Source organism: Canis lupus, chromosome 12 (assembly GCF_003254725.2).
Source record: "Canis lupus dingo isolate Sandy chromosome 12, ASM325472v2, whole genome shotgun sequence".
In the NCBI taxonomy this organism is placed as follows: domain Eukaryota; kingdom Metazoa; phylum Chordata; class Mammalia; order Carnivora; family Canidae; genus Canis; species Canis lupus.
The window spans coordinates 20,191,853-20,219,014 of record NC_064254.1 but is presented as its reverse complement, the minus strand read 5'-3'; the positions used below and the strand labels follow the sequence as shown (position 1 = coordinate 20,219,014).

Genomic DNA, 27,162 nt, shown 5'->3' with positions numbered 1-27,162 from the left:
TTTCCACCACTCACTTCTTAGTTTCTGGAATCCGTTATCTAAAAAGAGTACCCAGTCAAGCCACCTCGATCTTTGCAAAGTATGGTAGAAGGAGAGAGAAACATCAAAAGGGATTTCCAAGTAGTTACAGGAACAGATTTAGGACCCCCAGGAAATCTTCATTTGACACAAATTCATACAATTTAGGTTTAGACTGTTTTGGCCTTGCAGTGGGTTCCTGACAGGGATTTAGAAAAACTTGGTTTTCTGCTGTTTTTTTTCTTCCTTAAGTCAAACCCATTCTATGACTTTAGCTGATTCAGTTGGATTTTCTTCTCTCCAAAAAAGCCTACCAAACATTACCTCACAGAGTCAGAGATTTCACAGGTTATAAGCGTCATAAAGATAAGTTCTTTGTTTTGTTCATTGCCATTTTGCTGGATCCCATCACAGTGCTGACACTTCATAAATACTCAACAAACAGTTGTGAAATGATTGCCCGGGTAAATGAGTGAACGACTTGGAGATCACCTAGTATTTTTCAAACTACCAGTCTCCATTAGTCGGTAGTAAAATCAATTTAATGGATTGTGACAACAATCAGAATTTCTTTTATTAAGGAAGAAATAGAATGCAAATTATTGGGATGCATCCCATGTTATAAGGGTAAGAATAATTTACTGAAAAAGTTTTTGAGATAGATACATACACATTCATATTCTGGGTAACTTTTTTCATGGTCACAATCAAAAAACTTGGAAATTGATTGACACCATCCAGCCTATTCATTTTACTGATGAGCAATCCCCATACCAAAAGAGATTAAGAAACTATCAACTAATGACTGGTTCCCAGTTGAATATTTCTTATACTCTACCTCAGTCTTCTTCAGATGGAAAAGATATTCCTCCTGTGGCACATGAGGGATCACTGACCTTGCCATCCTGCTTGTGAGATATCTCTGATCCAATATTTTAATAGTACGGACAAAGAGAAGTATGAGGGCAATGAGGCAGTAATATCTACTATAGTTGTAGATTCTGATTGTGGACAGGCAAGTCCATTAATTCAGGTAAATGGTAACCTTGAAACAATGGGAAAGTATTTTTGGTACCCTCTCTCCCGCTGCATTCCTCAAACACTATTCATTTTTCCCATAGGGAGCATGGAACAGAAAATGAAACACCAGGTTGGGGTATTGAGACCCACAGTCATGTCCTCACTGTGTCATGAATATTTATGTGAGCTTAGAGAACTTACCTACTTGAGATTCTGGGTTTTTTTTTTTTTTTCATCTCTAAAATGAGAAGCTTAAACCAGAATTAATGATCGTTAATTGTTTTGAGGTCATGAGGTCATCTTGAAAACCAAGTGAAAGCTATGGATCAAAACATATGCAGAACCCCAGGAAAATAAAATGTGTATTGATCTGTTATGAGTGGAGAGAAATCCCTCCCAAGGGAAGAGAGCTCCCACTCTGGTAAGCTACCTCTGAGAGCCCATGGAAGAGGTTCTGTATAGAACCCACAGCACCCTGCTCCGCATGAAGTGATAGAAATACTGATAATTATTACAGTGCTTGCCACTAGTACTTATTGAAGGTGAACTTTATGCTAAGGTATTTTTCCCACAGTACAATTAGTCAGATTCCAAAATGATTTATTCTTGTTGGAAAAAAAAGAAACACTGAGTGGAGATGCTTTGCATGTTTCTATAGTTGTCTTTGAGAAAAAGAAATTGATTTAGTCCAGAGTGGTGCTCAAATTCACTTTAATGAGGAATAGGATATATTTAATAGGTCCTGAAGATGAGGAAGGATTCACTAGAGAAATGTAGGGAAATAATCAAGAATAGTCTGTGGTTCTTAGAGCTGGTTTGAGTCCTTGAAGTTCTTCCAGATGGTCACAGATGGCTTCTGAGACAGACATTTGTAATGTGACTAGGGCTGCATTGGATTTTAGCAAAAAAATACAATTAAGAATTTCACTATCCATACTGCTTCAGCAGTAACAGCCTAAGGACATATGCTTGACCAAAGTGTTTAGAAATGAAACAAGAACTGCATCTTTAGGTTGATTTCATTTATGAGGGCAAAAAAAATTCACATTACATTTCCTTCCCAATTCTATACTTCTAGTGCACACAATTGGCAGTGGGGAAGCTAGACCAAAAGACCTTCTACATTCACTTTGTTTGGTTGTTAAGAATATGGACTCTGGATTCAAAGGCCCAAGTTTCTGTGAGATTGCATTACTTACTGGCCAGGTAGTCCTGGGTAAGTTTACCTAATCTATCAGTTTTCTCATTTGTATATGGAGGCAACAATATCTATCTCATAGGGTTGTCTGATGGGTTAAATGAAAGAATCTAAGAAAACAGCCTAGCTAAGGACTGGGCAAGGAGTGAGCACTAGCTAATGTGAACTGTTAATGTTATTATTATTCCTAGCTTATAGACCCCAGCCTGGGTGTTTCATTGCATTTTTGCCCAGAGGATTATCCAGAGTCCAAACCACTGTCAGTAGAACAAGGATACATTCAAAGCCTATCTGGGAAGTGGAGGTCAGCATTCAGAGCTGACTTGAGAAAATGCTAAGAATCTGGAAAGAATCCTGCAAGCACCAGAGTGTATCCACAGGAACACAGAGTCCATGTTGCCAGGACCACAGACAGAATAACCTAATGATGATAACCTGGTTTTGTGTAGATTGAAGGACAGGATTTACTCTATTTTCTATGTGCAAGGTGATGTGTAATTAGTAATTAATTCGTCCCTGTAGGTAAACAACAACCCTGAGTTTTCTTGAACAGAATTATTCCCCAGCATACACTGTCCTGAAGTCAGAGTAAGGGCCAGAGTGCTTACAAGGCTCTCACGATCTGTCTGCATCTCCTACTGCCCTCCCTCTCTCCGTTCATGCTGGCCTCCTGCTATTCCTAGTGTGCTCTGGCCTCAGGGCCCTTACACTTCTTCCCTCAGCCAGGGAGAGAAACAGAGCCGAGCCAAATCCCTTTCCTCTTTGAAATTCCTGATCCTGTTTGAAATTGCACACCCGCCTTGCCCCTCTGGGCTATTCTTCCTTGCTTTCTATTTCTCCTTGGCACCATCCCCTTCTAACAGACTGTATAACTTGCTTCTTTAGCTCATCATCTCTCTCACCCCTACCTGCAACCCCTGAATGTAAGCTCCCTAAGGGCAAGGGTTTGTGTGTTTTGTCCATTGCCATATTCCTGGTGCCTAGAACAGGGCTTGGCACCCGGTGGTGTTCGGTGTCTGTGGAGTGGTTGTCAGTGAATCCATATACTCACCAGTTCAGCAGGCTAGGCCTCCCCTCCAGTGAAGGTCTTTCTAGCAGAATACTCTCAGAGGGTTGGCTTCGGGAGAGGCATTTCAAAGGATTCTTTCAACACAAGATAATGTATCATTGGCCTTGTCGCATGAGCCAGTATCTCAGCCACAGCATCATCAAATTCCCTACATAGTGTAATGTCAGAAGGGAGTATAATGTTACTATATTGGTATTCCTGTAAACTGAGCCAGAGACCATTGATTTTGTATTTCATAGCATGAAAGTATTAGGTTGCTTAAAATTTATGGCTCCCAATTTCCATTTTTTTTCAGGAAGCTTTATGTGACACTTCTAATTTACCTATAATTGATGACATCTCACCATACCCTTCTTTTTCCTGTGAAGAGATTTACTTTAGTGGTGGGTCCATGGATTATCATTTTCCTCTATTTTTCTACATTTTCTTTAATAAGCAGATGTTACTTGAAACTGAGAAATAAGGGCTTTTGGGAGACTTTCTGCTAAGACTGTATAACTTTTATAACGCAGAGAAGAATTTTTTTCGAGTCCCAAAGGTCATATCACTTGTCAAAATCCCAGGAGAACCAATTGTTCGAAGAACTGATAATCCCAGTGAAAGATGAAAGGGAGGGCTTGTATAATCTTGGCAAGATTATCAATACTAGATGTTTCTTATCCAAGGAATCAAAGTATTTTCAAGAAGCTGTGACTGGAGAATGAGATTTGATGTTATACTCTAGGCCAAGTGCCTGCTGCCAATGACCTTTTGGGCTCTGAGAAGATTGTGAGGTGCAGAGAACGCTTTATTTGGCACCAAGGACGTGGTGTGAAGTAAGTCACTTTAACCTGCAAAGAAAACAATACAACCCTAGCTACTGGTGAGGTATTTAGGAACAAAAGTTAAAATGAGATTAGGTTAAAGTATGCCCAATAGTAAAAGTGCTTCACACACTATAAAGGGCTCTGCAAATACTGGGTGTTGATGTCTGAGCCCTGGACTTATCTAAAAAAAAAAAGTGCATTTGAGTTTAAACATTACAACTAATTATGTGACTTTGAACCAATCATTCCACTTTCTTAGTGTATTTCCTAGTTTAGTGGAGATCTTTTTGGCCTTACTTCACACAGTTATTTAGAAGCTTGAATGGATGTGGAAATGTTTTGGAAAGCATAATGCATGATAAGATCTGAGGTGTTACTCTATAGAGTTGATCAATGCCTTTTGGAGTCTAAAATATAGTGCATATCTCTTCCTATGAGATCATGTTAGGTAAGAAAACCCCTTACCTTAGATACACTCTCAAAGTTAATATTTAAATGAATTTTTTTTATTGCAAAGCTTTTCCTTTCATATTATTATTTTTTTTTATGATAGTCACACACACAGAGAGAGAGAGAGAGAGAGAGAAAGAGAGAGGCAGAGACACAGGCAGAGGGAGAAGCAGGCTCCATGCACTGGGAGCCCGACGTGGGATTCGATCCCGGTCTCCAGGATCGCGCCCTGGGCCAAAGGCAGGCGCCAAACCGCTGCGCCACCCAAGGATCCCCCTTTCATATTATTTTAATAAAAATTCCTTAAGGGATAAGATGTTTGTTTGTTTGTTTTGCTTTTGTTTTGTTTTGTTTTTTTAAAGGAGGCAGCCAGAGTGCAACATGCTGTTTCCAATACACTAAATCAGGAAGCTGTACTCAGGTTGGAACCCTACATGCCCTTCCCTGAAGGATGGGGCTTTAATTACCTGGGACTTTAATTACTGCCTGTGGAAATATAGGGCTCCTCTGTGTCCAGATGTGTCAAGATGTCTGAGACTGAATTAAACACTAGAGGACAGTGTAAAGGGCTAGAGAAGCAATGGAAGTAGAGTTGAAGTGACCATACGTGACAACCTTTTTAGTGGGAGAGATGTTTCTAGCCTCTAGGGGCCAAAGGGAGAGAGCTCAATCCCTTTGAAAATGTTCTGGCACAAAGCAAGTCCCAGCCTCCCCTGGGTTTGGCCGGCCATCTGGCCCATGGATTGTGACTAGGACCAAGATCTAGAGGGGGATCCTCTGATACTATACAACATGGGAAGATACTGGTTCTCATTTAGCATTGTGAAAACTCTCTGTGGAAGGGTCCCTGCTCCCCCCACCTTCACTGTAGTATCTCCAGAATCAACATGGGTACCTGCTACCAATAGGTGCTCATAAATACTTGATGAATAAGTAACTGAAGAGTGGTTAAACCATTAACAGTGACAACAGAAGCATTTGCAAACTGCCTATGGCCCCTGTTGATCATAAAAAGGGTTTGGGCAAGGGGTATATCCATAATTCTATCAGTGGCGCCTCAAGCCAGACAGCTGCTGTTTTCTTACTGCTATGATAGTATTATGGCCCAAAGCTGGAGCAGTTTGGAGAATGACTTTTTTTCACAGCTATGAAACCTAACAGGCTACAAAATCCTTTGGTTGATAGGTGCCACATTTCACAACACGTCCATTATAGTAGCTGTTATAATTATAATTCATAATTTTTGTATTTAAGAAATGCGACTCATAAATTCAAAATTTTGGAATCTTTAACACTATTTTCCAGGAAAGTAGAAGAATTTATTCAATTAGATGGAAATCCTCAGAAAAATCAACTCTACAGCTTTTGGAGGGGGGAGAGGGGGCGATGGCATTAATGATCTTTTCACAAGTGGGGATTTACGGCGCATGTGTATGTATTTGGGGGCCTGGGGTATGGAGATTTTTAAAGAGCTTGTACTTTTCTACTTCTAGGTGGATATAAAGTGTCCTGATCTCCTCCTGGCAATGTTTGTCTAAATAAAACCTTTCTATAAGGTAGGCCTTATCAAAGAAACAAGATAGCTGTTGACAGTACAACAATCCATATATACAAAATCTGTTTAATGGTCATTCATGTTAGTAGATTTATATAAACAGAAAACAGTTCCATTTTTTCTTTAAGAAGCAATCAAGCAAAACACTAGGACCAATACAATTAATAGCTCAAAGACTTGGATACAATGGCCACGCTGAGTAAGACATGAGCGCCATCTGGAGGATCCACTTGAAACTACAGTGCAGCATCTGAAGAACCTGTGAAGTATTAAGGTACCATTTGTGGATAGGAGTTAGGAATGAGCTACCTTTATGCCACAACCTGAACTCCTATTATTTCAAGCTTCCACGAGAGGACTGAGAATATTGTGACTGAGTGAAGTGCTTTTAGCAGAGATGGGAAATGAAATTTTAACATCTGAGGAGTACTGACGTTAGCTCATTAGTAAATATAAGTCAGAAGTACTAGGCAAGAGGGAAATTGGTAAATGAGTCCCAACCCGCTGTATCCTGATGCCCCATCTCCTTGCCCTGAGTAGGGCCTCATACAAATCCATCAGAATTTTTAATCACAAGATATAAATGACTCATAGTTTAGGTTTTCCAGAGGCATTTACATTTTAATATATAGAGAGAATGGGGAGAATCTCCAGATGTCACCTGTTGGGGAGGCTATGGTGGAGCAAAACAATCACCTCCTATAGCAAATACTTAATTCTTTTAAATAAACTAGGCCTGTTCCTTGCTGATACACTCATTTTAATGAAAATGTTCTAAAAGGGAACTTAATCACTCAAAAGTGTGAGGAGTTTAAAACATTTGCATTTTCTATGTTTATATATTTCTAACAAGACACTGATTATTCTATTTATTTGTCTGTTTGGTTTTTTTTAAGATACTGGTATTTTAATGAGATACCTAGTCCCCAAAGCTGTCAAATAGCTCTGGTGAAAAACTTGATTTTTAAAAAACTTCCTATCACTTGAAGGACCAATACCTGTGTATATTAAAGTGATAATTTCATGGCAATATCTTAGAGCGTAGTCTATCTGAACTTGTCACAGGCTGTTTAGAGTGTGTCAACTGGCCTTAGTCTGTCGACTGCATGTGAAGATCAATGTTGCTGTCCTATTTCCTATTTTCTAAAAAAATACCTGCATATGACCGGAAAATCTCTGTCCATCAGGACCATCACTATATTCAAGAGCCTGACTTACACCTTCCTCCCAACTTTTAGAAGAATAAGGCCTTTGAATCCATAAAAAGGAACATTTCAAACATTTTCTAGTCTTCATTTTAAAGTGACCCTCTTCTTGTGATGTGTTTGTACAACTCCAATTCCCTTGTTTAGTTCAACTGTCTTCAGTTTTGCCAACTTTATTTGTGATGAATTTGGCCTAGACACCAGAGGCTTATGTAAGTAAGACACCTGGGTAGCACAGAATTTCAGATATTTAAATATTAATAGGGAAATCCACATAGCAGACAAGACATATACTTTCTTGATACGAAGATTATAGGAAAGCTTCAGTTGAGGTTGTATATTTTTTTAAATTTGTTTTGCCAAGATGCAGATCGACAGTATCTTTTCTTTCTTTTTTGTTGACAGTGTCTTTTGATAGATAAGTAATTTTGGTTTTCTGACATTTCTTTCACCCACTGGTTCAAATCAATGAATTCTTTTTTTTCTTATCCCAATAACCCAAAACTGAAAACTCCATATTTTATATATATATATATATATATATATATATATATATATATATAAAGGTGTTCATATGTTTCCATTTATAAGGCATAAATTCCACAAATCTCTGAGAAAGGAAGAAAACAAAGACCTGAAGATAACAAAATAACCTATTAATAGTTTCATCAAACTGGAGTGAAAACAAAGTACCTCCCTTTGTAGTAAAAGGGACCTTATACTGATAGGAAACAGCCTCTGAGAAGACTCCTATGGCTCCTCTGTCAACACACCCCCCTTCACTGGATTAATAAGTATATAAATCAGTCCTCAGAGAGGGCTATGTGACCAGAGCACATCAATCACTAGTACCACTTATCCCATAGAAGCTACGGGGCAACAGAAAATCCTAGCTACAGGGCACCTTGTTCACCATTCTTACCCAAAGGAGCCTTCAGGGACCAACCCATAGTGAGCACATATGCTCATCTGTCCTGGGGCTTGATTAAGGAGTTATCTCTAAGTTGAAGCATAACCTCCTGCCTGAGGACCCTGAACTAGGATAGTTACGTGGGTCCTTTACGTGGTAGCATCTAGTCAAGGGGTTGGACCCTGGGTTCCTCTTGAAATAATCAGATCCCTAGAAGGACCAGAACCAATTCACTCTATTAGGGTTTTGGGGTTTTTTTGTTTTTTTTTTTTTTTTGGTCTTTTAGAAACATACTGCATACTGGTTCAAATCTGGAGAAGATTGCCTAGTGCAAGCCCCAGATTTTCTGGCCTGCAAGGCAGCCCTAATAGATCTCAAGTACTGCAGTCCACAGGTATAATAAAACAGAAGGGTCTGGTGACACAAAACATTATCCATGGTTGTTGGCTGGGCATCCTGATGGCTCTTGGCACTGTACTTTCTAGTACCGTTTGGTATCATAGGAGAATAAGCTTCCTGAAAATGTCCACATGGATCCAAGCATTTCCTGGAAATAGGACTGCTTCATAGTCCTCTATATTACCATGCAAGGTACAGATGGGAGTGAGTGCACTGTAGAAAAAACAGCCAGGCAGAAGTCATCCTGAGAAAAGGGTCAGTGTCAGAGAGGGCGAGAGAGGAGGGACCAGAAATCAGACGAAGCGAATAATTCATTGTCTAAGGGTTTCACTGAATCATCTTGAAGATTCTGACTTCTCCACCCTGGACAATCTGAAAGCCAAATGAAATCAAGTTCTTGGGACAGCTTACTCAATCAATCACCAAAGACCAACATAGTACAGTGGCCATTCCAATTCGGTGTGGACCAGCCACGCACTTACTTTCCAGTCCAACTCTATCATCCCTTTAGCTCCAGGACTTGCCCCCCTGGAGGCCACAGTCAGAATTCCACTAAAATTTCAGGCAGAATGATCGTCCTTAATTCAGTGTCCCATGAATCCCAGCCCACGTCCCTTCCTTTCCTGTATCTTGTAAGGCTATGACACGGAAGGAAAAGTAATACTCCTTTTGTTAGCAACAACCGTTAACAACGAAGTTCTTGAATCCTTTGGCTTTCCAATGCCGCAGCACACCCTTGGAAATGTGTGTTAATTTAAAAGCGACTCGTAAAAACAAAAAGTCAACTCCTACTGCTGTACTGAGTTCCCCATCCCCCCCGCCCCTCCAGAATCTCCACAGGCTGCCTCCACGCCTCACCCCACCTGCCAGCCTCAGGAATCTTTCTTGGTCAGTCTGGCCTTGACTTTGTGTCTCAGGAGGGCCGCAGTGGCCGCGCTGCAGGCCGCCAAGAAGAAGAAAGACAGGCAGGCCATGTAGACAGACAGGGGGCTGTGGCGCTGCAGAAAGATCTCCTGCCGCCCCTGGTAGTCCAGGAGGATGGCCTCCAGCTGGGAGAGTGTACAGACAGACAGAAAGGCGTGGAAGATCTGATGCCCGTGGCCCACGATGTCACAGGAGCCCGGGAAGTACTTCTCGGGCACCGGGCAGGAGAAGAAGTAGGCGCTGACCAGGAAGAAGAGGATCTGGAGGGTGTGGTACCAGGCCGCCTGCTCTTGGCAGCCAGCCAGGTGGCACAGGGCCACGCGGTGCGCCACGGGGCTGATGTCCAGGACGAAGGCCAGCCCCGCCGGCACCACCTGACACAGCTTCCTCATGACCGGGTAAGGCCTGCGGTAGCGGTATTTGGCGTAGCAGCAGCCGGCGCAGGACAACCAGCCGCAGAAGGCGGCGGCCGGCAGGAAGAAGAGCCAGAAGAGCTCGTACCAGGCCTGGTCGGAGCTGTAGAAGAAGTGCGCCAGCGCGCTGCCGTACTGGTAGACGCTCACGCCCACGTAGTCCACGAAGTAGAAGGTGTAGTGCGACAGCTCCGACTTGGACTGCAGCAGGTGGGCCAGGAGGCTGCACGTGAGGTACGTGAGGGACGACAGGATGAAGAGCAGCAGCGGCAGCGAGCGCGTGGCGGCCCACGGCAGGGCCTCGGCCTCGGCGAAGGCCCAGAACCGCAGGAGCACGGCCAGGGCGGCCAGCAGGTGCGTCCACACGTTGACCACCTCATTGTGCTTCTGGAAGAGGCTGAAGAAGTAGTAGCGCCACTCGTGGCCCGTGGGGCGGTAGCCGGTGCGGATGTAGGGCTCCCGGAAGAGCTGCGGCACGTCGGTCTCGGGGACGGTGCAGGGCATCTTGGGAAGGCCGTCCTCCAGCAGCTTGGGCAGGCGGCGCAGCTGCTGCCCGCTCACCGACAGCGTGCTCAGGCGCTCCAAGATGGCGGTCGTCATGGCTGCGGGCGCGGGCGCGGGCGCGGGCGCGGCCGTGCGGAGGACGCGGAGGACGCGGAGCACGGGGCTGGGCGGCGACCTGCGGAGAACACAGGAGAATGGCACACCGGGCGCCTAGGCCGCGAGGGCAGCCCGGGAGCGCAGCTTCCCTGGGCCTCACGTTCGCTTCATCTGCACGCGGTGAGGGGGACCAAGAGCCCTTCCCACCCGACACGCGACACGCGACACGCGAAGGTTGCGGTTTCCTCTCTGGGGCCCACCGCAGCGTGAAGCGAAGTCCCATCTTGTAAGATGGCGCTGCTAGCCAGCCTGGTTTGCTCATAGCCACCGGGTAAGTGAGGGTGCCCTTAGAGGCCTCCAGCTTCCCTAGAGGTCATTAAGATGTAGTCATTAGGGACGCCTGGGAGGCTCAGCGGTTGAGGGGCTCAGGTCAGGATCCTGGGATCCTGGGATCCCGGGATCCAGTCCCGCGTCAGGTTCCCCACAGGGAGCCTGCTTCTCCCTCTGCCTGTGTCTCTGCCTCTCTCTGTGTGTGTCTCTCACGAATAAATAAATGGAATCTTAAAAAACAAAAAAAAAGTCATCAGCCAGGCCCTAATAGTGTAAGATATTATCTTGAAATATAAAAATTGTAAGTACCGATGGCCTACGTTTCTTGAGCACTTCATCTTAAAATATACACTAACTTCACCAGTGACTTGAAATTCTGAGATAAGCAGTACTAGCTTGAACTTCAAAGCAGTGACAGGCAAATGACCCGCGAATTTGGTTGGTAAAGACCAATACATATTCTGGGAAATACTTTTAACAGTTAAAATTAACACGTGGCCTAAATTTAATATAAAATCTAACTGTAAAGATTGGGGAAGGGAAGTACTTTTGTTTTCTTTTTAAATTATGCTCTGGAAAGTAAATAGTTTTGGATTTGTCTGTTCTGAGTACCTCAATCTGTATTCCGTGAATTTCAGACCTCAGAAATGCTTACCTTACACTTGGAATTTTTACATGACAGATGAGCCAGATGAGCATACCAATTATTTCAGGAAATATTTCATAAAATAGCTGCAAAATTTAATGTGATTTTTTAAGGGGGGGGGTAAAGAAATAGATTTTCAGCATATATACAGCTGCCTTCTGTACTTCATATTTCTCAGCCTCTTTTCCTCAGAGAAGTCCAAACCTGATTGATTCATCTAAATGGGCCCCTTGCTTCAGAGCCCTTCTGCTGGGAGAGAGACAGCAAGTGCTACTCAAGGCACCACTAATTTTAGTGAAGAAAATTTCATCTTTCTACTTACTCATATTTCTTATTATTGAAAAAGAAAAAAATATGTCTAAAATGTAAGACCTAAAAATCTATAACATGTCAAAAAAGTTCAGGGAGACCTGGAGTCAATCCTTGGTTTGGTGCCATTTCCTGCATAACCTTGGGCAAGTTCTAGAACTATCTAGGTTTCAATTTCTTTATCTGTAAAGTGGGAGTAATGATTCTGCATACTGTATGGGTGGTTATGATGGTTAAATGTGAGACTCTAAAATATAAAATGATTGTTAAGGATTATGGAGTCAGAAGGACAAAAAGAGGGAGAGTGGGAGAGAGAGAAAAAAAAAAAGAGAACCTGTCATCAGAAATACTTGAATTTATTTTAAAACAAAGAAAAAGCTAAGAGTGCTTCTGCTGGCAGCCAGCAGGGGGATCCAAGAGCCTGGTAGTTAAGTTGTAGATGGAGACCTCCAACTGACCTCTGTGGCTGTTGGTGACAGAGCATAGAAGGGGTCAGGGAGAGGGAAGGGAAGGTGGGAACAGGTGGAGTATGCTGGCCCCAGGATCAAGTGGATCCACTGCATGACTGTGCCTGGGACATGGGACAGTGTTTCAAGTTGTCCTGTGGCTACTGGCTGAGAAGTATGTGGCCTAGGGGAACTGGGTTCTCTTGGAGCTCCAGGGAATTAAAAGCTCTATTCTTTAGATACAGGCTTCGACCATCTTTTGTGAAGTAGAGGGCTAAATCAGATAGAAATATTGGTCTGATTTAGTCGTTGAGAGAAAGAGAGGTTGAGTTACTGGAGATAGGAGCTACAGAGAAGGAATCCCCAAAGATGCTCCTGGATAGGCCCCACCGTAGTATTGCTGTCTAAGATCAAGGGTGTTTCCATCATTTCTGGGTACCCAAACCAGCTGGAGACAATTCCATACTTAAGTTAAAGGACACATGATTGCACAACTTCTGCTCATTTTTGTCTCCTAATACAGGGTTTCTAGGACAATAGCAGGTTCTTATAAACTGACAACGCAAGTACATTTCTAAAGACTGAAAACTTGGGTTTTGGTTGTCTGATGGTTGGAATAGAGCACAGTGCAGATGTGGGAATCCACTGGCATCTGTCTGAGGGAAAAACGACAGATGCTGCTGTTGCTTTACTGTCAGTTTCCAGAAAATCCCATCTGCCAAGCTCTGACCCCAGGGGTTCCTCCAGTCTTCATATCACCATCCTCACCTCATGGCTTTATGTTGACAAGTCCTTTTCAGAAAATTATTTCTACTTCTCTCTTACTTACGGAAAATAAACTAGAAGAGGTTTATAGAACTAAGAAGCAGAGAAGTACAAGATAGAAGAGTTTTAACCAGCTTCAAAGGAAAAGATGCACAGGAAAAAAAAAAAATTGGCAGAATCATCATTTCTCTTGCAAATGAAGCTTTCTTTTTCCAAGGATCTTTAAAATGCCATCATGCCAGTATCAGGGTCTCCTTAATAACTCCATCCTCCAGAGTCTGTAGCGCAACACCCACAGAGAGACCTGGTTGTTGCAGGGACACTACCACAATGGCCTCTGACTCAAGATACGATCTCTTTATCTCTGTCAGCGATGAGGGTGTTACAAAGATCTAGGTCATCTGTCTGTGGGTGAAAAGATCTAAATTCCTCTTTGGAAGTGCAGGGTCATGAAAAATTCTAAACTAATGGTCAGAAAGAGAGGGAATTATTTGTCCTCTGTTGAGCAACTGCTCCTTCCCCTGCTATAAAATTCTCCCTTCTTCTGAGAGCAGCCCCCACAGCAACAACAATGGTGATAAGGTGTAATTTTTTCTTATCATCAACTTCAGAAGCCCCTGTCCAGTGGAGTCCCCCATTGTCTGTCCCCGTGGACAGCACTTACTTTCACTGAGCCAGAGTGTTCTGTGTTTCCAGAAATAGGCTTCAAAGAGCCAGCTGTAAAGTTTGAGAGCCTGTCTGGGAGGAAACCACATATTGGTCTCATGACATTGGTGCAGGCGCACACCTCCAGCTTTCCTGGTGCTGGCTCTGAATAAGGGTCTTCCCCTCATTCCTGGCCTCTGTCCCCATGCACTCCTCCCTGAGCTGATGTGGTCACCAGCAACCTTAGAATAATCTCTTGTGCACAGGGTATGCTCCAGCTCCTCTGCTGAGACAGCTGAAATGTAATCTTCCTGAAGAATCCTTATGAACTGGCTAAGCTCAAGTCATATTTTGGTCAACCACAGAGCTCTTCTGGAGCAAAGATTGCCTGCTCAACAATACTTCAGACTACAAAGGCCATGAAGGAAGAATAAAAATAAGACCCCTTACCTCAAACAGCCTATAGATTCAAACTTCCTGAATCTGTAACCAATACCGCCAGACTGCATATAATTGGGTATTAAGTAGAGTGAAATATAAACAGGTCTCCAGAGCAGAGCACGCTCAGGGCACACTGGGGTTTAGATACGTGAAGGGGTAAGGAGCAGGGCATTCTGGGAAAGAGGGGACTATGAGCGAGGGAATGCAGTGGCTTCTTTGTGGGTCTATGAGCAAAGGGGCCGTGGGGGAGTAATAAGGCAGTGAGTGGGGTAGGTGCATTGGCAATAGGAAAAGGAGTTTAGATCTGAGGTTGCAAAAAGCTTTTAGCTTGTTCAATCATCTCACCTGGGCTGTGGGGATTCATGCTGCTGACCAATGCCCCCCTCTCTTGGCTTAAGTGACACTATCTTCTCTGGTCTGTTTTTTGTCCCACCACCTCTCTCAACTGTGGGGTTCCCAGCCGTCCACCATCTGCCCCCTTTTCCACATCCACAGTCTCTCTCACGTGGTTACTTCTCCCACACCTTTGGTTGTCTTCAGCTAGCACCTGTTATCAGACAATTTCCACACATACATCTGCAGCCAGATCTTTACTGAAATTTGGATTCAAATTCTTAATGGTTCTGGATTTCCAAGTAAATATCTCACGGGCACTTCAACATCTTCAAACTTTTTCAACCCAGAGTTGACCCTCCCCCTACATCTAATCAGTCATTTAGGCCTGCTGATTTTATCTCCACGTTTCTGGAATCCGTTCATTCTTTCTACTTCTACTGCTCTCCATTTGGGCCTTCAAAATGAACTTATGCAGAGGATGAAAACAGCAGTATCATAACTGATCTTTATTCCTCAAGTGATGGTTGCCCTGCTTCATGTCTCCCAGACCCTCTCTTCTCCAAACCACTTCAGGATGATAGTTTAAAAATGGAAATCTGACCACCACTCCCCTCCCCATATTCCCCAGTAGCTCACCATTGCTTATTTATAACACAGACTCCAGGCCCTTAACAGGCCTACTTCTGTTGAACTCCTTCCTCTCCTAGGCGAGGACCCACAGGCCCTGGCCACATTGATGGCCTGGATCATAACACTGGTTTTTCAAAAATGCCACACTCTTTTTATCTCCAGTGCATGCTTCTGCACATGATGACAACCATTCAGTCCAGCAATCCCCACTCATCAACATTCTGCCCAGGTACCAGCTCTGCCAGGAAGCCTTTCCTAACCCCCAGGCCAGGTTTAAGATTCTCCCCAGCAACCATCTACCCTAGCCTTGCCTCTCCCAGCACACTTCTGTCCTGGGGTTCTAATGGTTGTTTTACTCTGCTCACTCCCCCATTCATGGCTAGCTCCATTTGGGACAGGGACTGTGTAGTGTGCAAGTTCCCATGTCAAAAATGGCATGCAGCATATAAAGTAATTATACCCTAATCATTATTTACTGAATGAATAGTTCTTTAGGCCCAGACATATGGCACCAATTCCCTTCTGTTGAGCAAGGTTAAGGGAACAGAGAAATAATGGTTTGGGAGTCAGGGGGTCTGACTGTTCCGTATTTGCTGTCCTTAATTAGTTGTGTGGCCATGCGCAAGACATTAGACTACTCACTGTGGGATGCCTGGGTGGCTCAGTGGTTGAGTATCTGCCTTTGGCTCAGGGGGTGATCCCAGTCCCGGGATCGAGTCCCACATGGGGCTCCCTGCAAGGAGCTTGCTTCTCCCCCTGTCTGTGTCTCTGCCTCTCTCTGTGTCTCTCATGAATAAATAAATAAAATCTTAAAAAATAAAGTACTCATTGTAATTTTCTTCATTAAAAAAAGGTGGGAGGTGATTTCTTGTCTTTCCATCTCTCAGAAAAATAAGAGGATAATGATTAAAATGGGCTGTAGTTGGATAGTGCTTTGAAGAGACAAAACATGCACATTAAAGTACTAGTAATAAAGAACTCACAAAAGGATTATAATTTAGCAATATATCATTTTTCTGCCTTATATTTTATTTAATTCAGTCTTTAAAAACTGAAAAGGAACTTAAAATTTTTGGTTCCTTTCTAGAGAGCCTCATAAAACCTTCCCCAGCTGCTTTCATAGAGTTTGAATTAGACTCAGATTATAATGTCATGGGAATTTGAAGTTCTATCTTAATATGAGCTATTATTTAACTCTATTTTAATAATAGAAGTATGATATCTGTACCATGAATTCAGGTAGTATTTGTACAAGAAAGTGTTTAAAAATGTTACATCATGTTTTGGATTATTTAGGAGTCCAATCTTAAAGTTTTATTTCAGATGCTCTTTTAAAATTATTTAGAAAAATTAAAGATAATTAATGTTAGACAAATTAGAAAGAGAAGAACAGGTAAAGCCTGTTTAGGTTTGTGGCAGCACTGTATCCAGCAAGTCTGTCAGCACTATTCTTTCCAACAGCATTTGCTCACTTGCTCACTTTGTGTATGTGTCAAATTGTGGTAATTCTTGTAATATTTCCAACTTTTTCATTATTATCATATTTGTTAAAATGATCTTTGATCAGTGATCTTTGCTGTTACTATGGTATTTGTTTTGGGGTGCCATGTATGGTCCCCATATAAGACTGCAAACTTAATCAATACAGGTGTATATCGATTGCTCCATGGGCTGGCCAGTCCCTAGTCTCTCTTCCCCTCCTTGGGCTTGCCTCTCCTCTGAGACATGACATATTGAAATTAGGCCAATTAATAAATCTACAGTGGCCTCTAAGTATTCAGGTGAAAGGAGGAGTCACACATCTCTCACTTTAAATCAAAAGCTAGAAAAGATTAAGCTTGTGCAGAAGTTGAAAGCCAAGATGGGCCCAGAGCTGGGCCTCCTGCACCAAACAGTTAGTCAAGTCGTAAACGCAAAGGAGAAGTTCTTGAAGGAAATCAGAAGTGCTACTCCAGTGAACACCCAAATGAAAAGAAAGTGAAACTGCCTTATTGCTGATGTCGAGAAAGTTTGAGCAGTCTAGGTAGAAGATCAAACCAGCCACAACATTCCTTTAAGCCTAAACCTAAACCAGAGCAAGACCTTAACTCTCTTCAATTCTATGAAGGCTGAGAGAGGTGAGGAAGCTTCAGAAGAAGAAAAAAAGTTTGGAGCTAGCAGAGGTTGGTTTTGAAGTTTAAGGAAAGAAGCCATCTCCATAACATAAAAGCGCTAGGCGAAGCAGCAAGTGCTGATGTAGAAGTTGCAGTAAGTTACCCAGAAAGTCTAGCTAAGATAAAGAAGGTGGCTGCACTAAATAACACATTTTCAGTGTAGATGAAACAGCCTTCTATTGGAAATTCCATTTAGGATTTTCGTAGCTACAGAGAAGTTAGTACCTGGCTTCAAAGCTGCACAGGACAGTCTGACCCTCTTGTTAGGGGCTAATGCAGCTGGTGATTTTAGATTGAAACCAGTGTTCACTGACCACTCCAAAAATCCTAGAGCTCTTATGAATTATACACAGTCTACTTTCCCTGTGCTCTATAAATGGAATAACAAAGCCTGGATCATAGCACATCTATTTATAATATGGCTTATTGAATATTTTTTTTAAGATTTTATATTTATTTATTCATGAGAGACAGAGAGAGAGAGAGAAGCAGAGACACAGGCAGAGGGAGAAGCAGGCTCCAGGCAGGGAGCCCGACGCGGGACTCGATTCCAGACTCTGGGATCATGCCCTGGGCTGAAGGCAGGTGCCAAACCGCTGAGCCACCCAGGGATCCCGGCTTATTGAATATTTTAAGCCCACTACTGAGATCTGCTACTCAAAAAAAAAAAAAAAAATTCCTTTCAAAATATTACTGCTCATTGACAATGATCACCCAAGAGCTCTGACAGAGATGAGATGAACAGCAAGGTTAATGTTCTCATGCCTGCTAACACAAGATCCATTCTGCAGCCCATGGATCAAGGAGTAAATTTAATTCTCAAGTCTTATTATTTAATTCATAATTAAATTCTCTAGTTTGTAAATAAAGTTATAAAATTGATAATATAAATTAAATTATATATTATTTAATTCACATTTCATAAGGCTATAGCTGCCATAGATACAAATTCCTCTGATGGTTCTGGGCAAAGTAAACTGAAAACCTCCTGGAAAGGATTCATGATTCTAGATGTCATTAAGAACATTCATGGAAAGAGGTCAAAATAACACTATTAAACAGAATCATATGCTATAGAGAAATCGTTCATGAAAGGAAGAGTCCATTGATGAGGCAAACTTCATTGTTATCTTATTTTAGGAAATTGCCACAGCCACCCCAGCCTTCAGCAGCCACCACCCTAATCAGTCAGCAGCCACTGAGCAAGACCTCTACCATCAAAAAAGATTACAACTCACTGAAAGCTCAGATGATGATTAGCAGTTTTTAGCAATAAAATTTTTTTAAATAAAAGTATGTACTTTAAAAAAAAGACAATGCTATTATATACTTAATAGACAATAGTATAAATGTAACTTTTGTATGTGCTAGGAAACCACAGAAATCATCTGACTGACCTTATTGCAGTACTCACTTTACTTTGGTTGTGTGGAGCCAAATCTGCAATATCTTTGAGGTGTGCTTGTATAATCTCTGTCCAATAAACTGTAAGACCCTTTGAGGGCTTGAGAATCTTTTATCACCTACCACTATGCCTAGCACATAGATGTGCCAACAAATTGTTGTTGAATATATGACTGAATGGAATGAAAATGTCAGAATAATAACAAACACTTGTGTGTTTATCACATGCCCAACAGTATTCTGGGTATACTGCAAATATTAGCTCATTTAAACTTCCTAACAACTGGGAAGCCTGGGTTTCTCAGTGGTTGAGTATCTGCCTTTGGCTCAGGGCATGATCCTGGAGTCCCAGGATCCAGTCCTGCATTGGGCTACCCTCAGGGAGTCTGCTTCTCACTCTGCCTGTGTCTCTACCTCCCTCTCTATCTCTTTCATGAATAAATAAATAAAATCTTTTTATATAAAAAAAATAAGCTTCCTAACAACTATCTGGCATTAGTACTATTGTCATCATTCCCATTTTACAGTTGAGGAAATAGAAGCACAGAAAGATTAAGCAATTTGCCTAAGGCTATACCATAAGTCCCAGAGCCAGCAGGTAACCGAAAGCAGTTGTCCCTAGAGTCTGAGCCCTTAACCATTATGCTCTCAAAAACTGCACTCTAAATCCAGATTATGATATGAAACTTCAGATATGCTGCTGTAAAACTGCTCTGCTCCATTAACAAAGATAATTTGTAGTTGGCCTTACAAAAGCAATCAGTATCACAAAACTCATTGCATTGCCACTGAGTCTATTTGTAAATCAGATTCTAAGAGAAGAAAATGTAACTTCCATAAAATCTAATTGAAATCCATTGGACAATCCAGGTAGGTCTGTAACCCAGATAAAAGTGGTCATAAGCCCAGTGGGCCTCTTTCATCTTATGTCTGGCTTTGCAGAACTGGTGTGGTGAGACATTCAAATCATAATGACCATAAACTAAGGTCATTTATCAAACTGTTGGAGGAAAGCACACAGATATTGAGAATAGTCACTGAATTCTGTTCTATCTGTAGCATGTTAATCTAAAAAGTCTTTCCTTGATTAACAAAGTAGAGGATTAAATGAAAAGCTCTATACTTGGCAAACAGACATAGTACTGATGATATGGTATCTGGAGGCTAAATAGAAGTGCTTCAAAGCAATGGTGTTCCCTAGTCTATTACCTACTTTAATGGAAACCAAGCTTGGAATAGCTGATTCCCTAGAAAAGCACCAGATGAGAATGTAGAAATCCCAATTTCTAGGGGTGCCTGGGTAGCTGAGTTGGTTAAGCTTCTGACTCTTGATTTCTGCTCAGGTCATGATCTCAGGGTTGTGTGACTGATCCCCAGCATGAGCTCTCCACTTAGTGTGGAGTCTCTTGAGATTCTCTCTCTCCCTCCCCCTCTACCTCTCTCCCTACTTATGTGTGTGCTTTCTCTCATGTATGAATGAATGAATGAATGAGTGAATGAATGAAATTCCAACTTCTAGTTCCAGCTCTACCCCTAACTATGGGACTTTAGACAAATCACACAACCTCTCTATACTTGGTGTCCTTGTCCATAAAAATGGGGTTAATCTCTACAAGCTGTAGAATTCTGCAATTCATCTAGGCTATGTTTTGCTTTGTATGGGAGATCAAACAGTGTGCTGAAATCACCAACAAACAAATCCTATGACATCACCTCATGTCACTGTGGGGCGGGGGGGCTCCCACAGATGGCAGGAAGGTGGCCTGCTGGTTGCTGGACAGAGAACAAAAGAGTGGCAATTTCCATCAAAGAGCAGAAGAAATGCTTCCAGAATCCACAGAAGCCCAGCGTCACACATCAATGCATAACTATAAAGGGTTGAGGAAGAAACAACAGCCAAAACTCCAATTTAGGGTCCATTTGTAAGGACTAGAACTTTGCTTTGAACAGCCTTTGGCCTAACAGACACAGACATGAAGTTGCAAACAGCCTCAAACACCTCCAGGATTTCCAGGCATCCGTCAAGTGAGAGGCTGCTGGCCCCACATTGATCTATGTAGTCACATCTGCCATGTAGCTTATCAGTGTTTATAAAGTCATTTTAAAGAGTGGCACTAGCAGCAGAATCTTGTTATTAGCAGAGATAATTTTGACATGAATTCAGATTCACAAACAGTCAATGCATATTCTCTCCATATTTAAGAAAACCTAACAATCATAAATAACATCTCAATATCTAACAATAAGAGATCTGACTTCATAAATTCTGATAAATCTATACAATAGAATACTATACACCTATTAAAATAATTATGCAAATATTTAACATTTATTGTTCTAGAAAGATTCATGTGAAATATGAATGTTTTCCCTTGTTTTTTCCCTGTAGTCTCCCCTGCACTTAGAACAGGGACTGACTAGCACACAGTAGGTACTCAACAGGGATTTGCTGAATAAATAGAATGAATGAAGGACATTGTTACAAGGGAGAAGAAAATAAAAAGAATATGTCCCCTTTTTGTAAACATATACATGTAGCACAGAATAGGCATGCAACTGCAAATAATCAAAACATTAATACAGACATTGTTAAGTGGTAGGATTATGGGGAATTTTACTTCTCTTCTAGGGTAGATACTATCACTAGAGTATTTTATTTTTAAGATTTATTTTTGAGAGAGTGCACACATGGATGTATGAGTGGGGAGGGGGAAGGGAAGTGAGAAATCCTCAAACAGACTCCGCAATGAGTGTGGAGCCCCACATAGGGGCTCAATCCCAGACCCTGAGATCATGACCCTGAAATGAAGAATCAGAAGCAACCGACTGAGCCACTCAGGCGCCCCTCGTTACAATACTTTTTAGCAATGAACATTTACTACTTTTGTAATTGGAAAAATGGTTAATGCTATTCTACACATAGGAATATTTGACATAAGTATGTAAACTTGGTAAGACATGATTAATTAGTACAATACATCTTAAGACACTCTCCCTTCCCCCTCCCCCCCAAAACACCCCAGTATTACAGAGAAATATACACTTATTTGCAGTATTCTGTGGATTTTGAGCTCTAGTACTAGTTAGCATTCCATACAAATAAAATTATTATTAGAAGCAACCTATCTATACTTGCCATAATGTAAGATAATGGTTGTATGGGATTTGAAGGGGGAAAATATGTAACATCTACTGTTAAGGAGGCAATCATGTTCTCTTAGATTGGGAAAGGCTGCAATATTGTCTAACGACTTTATCATAGCACACAAACCCTAAATGGCTTTAATATGTCAATCCCTGACCACATGGGAACCTGGCATGGCTGAACCCTGCCTGTAAAAAAAGGAGGTGCTCCTGAGTGCCACAGATAAGCCAGAAACATGTGTCACCTTCTGGGATCAGTGACCTTTCCACCTCTGAATCTCTTCTTCTGTGGATCCCCATAATATTGATAGGAGAAAGAAAAGACAACATTCATTTGCTGCTGTGCTCTGGGGAAGATGAGCAGACTGTATTTCCTCCTAGTTTTTCTTTCCAGCTGAAACCCTCTGGCTAGGATTCCTGCATTTTCTTTATTGTTACTTCCTATACTTCCCAAATCTCAGGTCATCTTCTCACTTGAACAGGTACTGTTTTCACAATGCATCATTACAGACACAGAACACCCCTTTCATAGTCAATAAATAGTATCTGTGTTTAATTCTAGTGGGAGGATTTGAGGGGAGCTGGGAACAGTTTAGAACACATCAAACAGTCCAAAGTCAATCAACAGGTTAGCTGGGTGTGATGCTCGCTTTTCTTCAGAGACTTCTTGTTTGGGTAGAGGTAAGCTCTGCTGTCTGAAATGCCTGTTAATTAATGCCTAGGGACAGGAGTCCCCCCAGACTTTCTGTTAAGAGTGTAACTACAGGCTTTGTTAGGTATGGTCTGGCACAGTAACGCAGCCTCTCAGCTTGGTCCAGCCTCTCGCCTGCAGGAAGCTTCATCACCCACCCGCAGTTCTGCTGGGACTGGGGCCAACCCAGGTGAACCCTGAAGAGAGCTGCAGATTCCACTGGCAGGAAATAAATCTGGGAAATGTACTTTCCATAGCAGAAGAATCTGATAACAAATTAAGCCCAGGCTGGAGCACAATATAAGGAATGCAGTTTCCCTAGCAATGAAACATTAACCCTTTTGCAGCTAATGCAGTCCACTCTCTTGGTAGTCCCAAGACCCAGACTTTTTATTTGCTCCCAAGCAAGTCACTTTTTTTTTTTTTTTTTTTTAAGGCAAGTCTCTTCATTCTCAGTTTCTCTTTAGATATTCTCAAGGCCTTAATTCAATTCTACATTGACTATGAAGGTCAACCTCCAGGCCACCTTGATTTCTCCCTGAACACTTATCTATCTATTCCACACATTTGGTAAGCAGAATATCCAGACCCAAGCACTATTTCACTGCTGTGTGTATAGAAAGCCTTGTCTCTCCTATGTATTCAGTTGCAAGCTCCTTGAGACAGGAACACTGACTTACTCATCCTTTCTCCTATCAGCAACTATCACAGTAAAGGTGCCCCAGAATGTGTCAATAGATCATTGTTTAAGACAAAGGGAAATAAGATTCTCCTTTGGCCCTCTTTGCTTCTAAGAGTAAAACCAGTGAGATCTTTGATAACGGAAATGTGAGGTATTTTTCAAAAGGAAACAACATTTGAATTGGATGTTGTATATCTCTGTGTGGTTCATCTACGTGGTAGGTATCCATAGCAGTGTTTAAACTATTAACTGATTTCTAGTCACCACGTCACTCCTGGTCTATCTCCTCTTACCATTGGTACTTTTGTGCCCAAGAATACCTAAGCAAAGATGCCGGAAATAGAGAGCCCACGCAGAAAAAAAGATAAAGTAAAATAACATTGGAGCAAGAGTTAGCAGATTAGGAAACCTACTTTTTTATCCTTGTTGCATACAAGAAGCCAGAACAGACTGTCCTGGTTCCCTGAACAAGCACACACTTTGCCAGTGTTAGCTGTACCCCTCTATGCCTGGCAAAGCCTCATTTCATTTCTACCTTGGCCAGCACTCTTCACCCTCTAGCCTTTCGCTGGGTCAGCCCCACCATGATTATACCATATTTCTCTCTTTCCTCACCGGCTACTATGTACCGCTAGAGACAGTCATGAAATATTATGAGACCATTATGAATCCATGCCTTTTAACCTCCACCAAGACTCCACATTATACATTTGGATGTCCCACATTAAGCATTGTGTGTTTAAAACCAAACAACTGATGTACCTAGTTTTGTGACTGGTATGACCAGTCTCCCAGTCACCTAGCCTTGAAATCAAACTGGAATATTTCCTTTTCCTCCTCCTTCCTTCAAATCTGTCATTAACCCTCTACCCTCCCCACCTTTTTTTAAGTTGCTGCATATCCAAAACCTATTCCTTCTTTTCATTCCCCTGGAAGCTCATATACTGTCCCCAAAATATTATGGTGATAAGTTCCCAACTGAGCTTGCATCCTCCAGTCTCTGGCCCCCGTTCCATATTATTTGACTTGACTAAAGTTTGGTTCTGATGATGATATGCCCCAAAGCCACTGGGAGTCTTCTTCTCTCTGCCAATGAGAGCTCAAATTCCCCAGGCTGGCAGTCAAAGCTTTCTGTGCCCTGATTATAATCTACATCTTCAAACATCATTCACTGCTTCAATTCATGCAGAACATAACAGAGTAAATAGAATAGAACATGTCAGAGTGCACTTCACATTAAGGATAAGTACCGTCATGCAACTCCTGGTTCCTAAAATAAAGCATATTTGTTACCAAGGGTGATGTTGTTTGAAAACCACTGATCTATGCCATTTGCTATTCCTAAGCATGCCTTGTGACTTTCTTTCATTTTGAAATTATGAAATATTTAAAGTATACAGACTAATTTGGAGGATAATACAACAAACAATTGTCAATTCTTAACATGTCACATATACTTCAGATTTTAAAATGTATATGTGTATTTATGTGTATGGGTGTATATATGAGTGTGTTTATGTGGAAGTGTCTATATATATAGACATATATATATGCATATATATATGCATATAGAGCAGGTATATATATATATGTATATATATATACACACACACACACACACACACACACACATATAGAACAGGTAAAACTGAGACTTAGCCTGAGTCTACCCACTCCATCCTCCTCTCCCACCAGCAGTCTCTATACACTAAATTTGGTGCAGATATTTGCCCAGAGCAGATCCCAGGGAATGCTGATTGAAGATGCCACTGAGCTTCCCTTCTTTTGGTACCAAGCACTGCTATCACCATCTAATGACATATAGATCTCATAACAACAGTATACACCTAGTGGCTGCTGCATTCCTGTGCATTATCATTTCACCATGAGGGTAAAGAGAAACCCATCACTACCATCAACACTGTATGTTGGGAGAAAATGGAGGTACAATTTACAGACTTAGACACAGGAGGCTAAGTCTCACTTTTATGTGATATATATATATATATATCCTTGAGCTTGATAACTTCTTGGGGCTAAATGACCACAGGCAGCATCTGTGTATAAAGATCAAGGCAAATACATTCAGATGTAAAAGAAATCAAACATTGAGCAGATAACTATGTTACAAACCGGTCAACCAAGGCTTACTGCCATCAGTGTTGGCAGGACTTGGGAAGGAATCCATTTCTCCTCTTTCTATCTAGTCCCCAATAGTCCCTAGACCTCAGCAATCACTGCACAACTCTAGCTTGGGGAGAGAGGCAAAGACAGCATATGTGTTTCCAATGGCTGCCAGTATAGCTCTAGAATCCTTGGCCAGGGACAGGATTGTGGTGAGACAAGGTGCCTGTCCACCCATAGATCCAAGTTCAGTGGTGTGGAGATGAGGGCATTGTGAAGGACTCTTCCTGATTTCAGAGCAGAGATACATCCTGATTATACTTCTTTTGTTTTTACTAGCCATGGAAAAGATTAACTGGTGAGATGTGGGAAAATCAATTCAAGAACCCAATGCTGTAAACCTCTTTGCATTTTACTCATGAGTACAAAGTATTGGTTTAAATGATAGCAAGTTGATACCTATTTATAACAGCCTCATAAATTAGTAATAAAACATGTCCAGGTCACAGGATTTTTATAAGCAGCTCACCATTCCAGGCCATATGACCTACCAGAGAGACAGTAACTAAAATAAGTACTCTTGAGCTACTCCCCCCCGCACCCACCCCAGTTATGGGTTGACAGAAAGGTCAGCTGAAGCCCTGAAAATCCTAGTCCTATGAAGGACTTAAAACTCATATTGGAAATGGGCTAAACAACACGCAAACTTAGGAGACACTAAAAACTCAAACTCCTGATTGTTGTTTCTATGTTATGGAGTTTGATTTTAGAAAGGACCAAGCATGAGAACAACCATTTCTCTTTACTGTAACATGACCTCGAGTCTCAGATGACATCTGATTATAATCTGTGCAAGTGCCACCTGAGTGCCTGGATTGTTTTTCCAATTGAGTTGAAATGCCCACGGCCATGGTTTCTGTGTCAGCTGCCCGCCACCATAAACTGTACAGCTATGTACCACTTGGTCACTGCGTTGGCATAGCCACATACCACCTGTGGGCCCTGGAAGACATAGACTCTAACAGCACCAAGAGAGAATTTCTCCAGTCCTTGCTCAAATTGCTCCTTCTCAAAGAGGCATCCCCACCACACTACTGATTTAATATCATTTGCATTCTCCCCAGCCCTCTAGAACCCCTTACTCTGCTTTACTTTTTGTTTTCTGTAGTACTTTTCACTTCATACATTACTTTCTTTCTCATAGATTTTTAATTGTGGCAAAATATACCTAATGAAAATTTCCAGCTTAACCCTTTCTAAGTGTATAGTACAGTAGGTTAAGCACATTCACATTGTTGTATACCCAATATCCAGAACTATTTTCATCTTGCAAAACTGAAACTCTATAGCCATTAAATAGCAACTCCCCATTCCTCCTTCCTCCAGCCCCTGGAAAACACCCTTCTACTTTCTGTCTCTATGAATTTGCTACTCCAGATACTTCATATACATGGAGGCATGCAGCATTTGTCTTTTTGTGACTGGCTTATTTCACTTAGCATCATGTCCTCTGGATTCATCCATGTTGTAGTGTTTGTCAGAATTTCCTTCCTTTTAAAAACTGAATAATATTTCATTGTATGTATATACCATATTTTGGTTATCCACTCATTTGTCAGTGGACATTTGAGTGCTTCCACCTTTCAGCTAAGGTGAGTAACACTGCTATGAACATAGGTGTGCAAGTATCTCTTTGAGAACCTGCTTTCAGTTCTTAAGAACTTGCTTTCTGCAGTTTTTAAAAAAATTTTTTTAAATTTATTTATGATAGTCACAGAGATAGAGAGAGAGAGGCAGAGACACAGGCAGAGGGAGAAGCAGGCTCCATGCACCGGGAGCCCGACGTGGG

At 41.8% G+C, this 27,162-nt stretch overlaps 1 protein-coding gene and 1 long non-coding RNA gene across 6 annotated transcripts in view; one reads left to right on the top strand and one right to left on the bottom strand.

Moving 5' to 3' along the window:
* Window positions 1–1,732: 1,732 nt before the first annotated feature.
* PAQR8 (progestin and adipoQ receptor family member 8) overlaps window positions 1,733–27,162 on the bottom strand; it is a 95,119-nt gene continuing 69,689 nt past the window's right edge. For 3 of the 4 annotated variants that reach the window (XM_025419017.3, XM_025419018.3, XM_049092151.1), the window contains one exon: window positions 6,163–10,646. In XM_025419017.3, the coding sequence (XP_025274802.1) occupies window positions 9,503–10,567 (1,065 nt within the window). In that variant the 5' untranslated portion in view covers window positions 10,568–10,646 and the 3' untranslated portion in view covers window positions 6,163–9,502. Of the gene's footprint in view, window positions 1,925–3,287; window positions 3,454–6,162; window positions 10,647–27,162 lie in introns of those variants that run through there. The other variant, XR_004804024.2, reaches the window with a different exon arrangement.
* The window catches only part of LOC112641740 (uncharacterized), a 28,358-nt gene continuing 11,836 nt past the window's right edge, over window positions 10,641–27,162 (top strand). Inside the window, exons 1-2 of one of the 2 annotated variants that reach the window (XR_007401176.1) lie at window positions 10,641–10,898; window positions 13,975–14,164. This is a non-coding gene — a long non-coding RNA (uncharacterized LOC112641740). Of the gene's footprint in view, window positions 10,899–13,974; window positions 14,165–27,162 lie in introns of those variants that run through there. The other variant, XR_003124812.3, reaches the window with a different exon arrangement.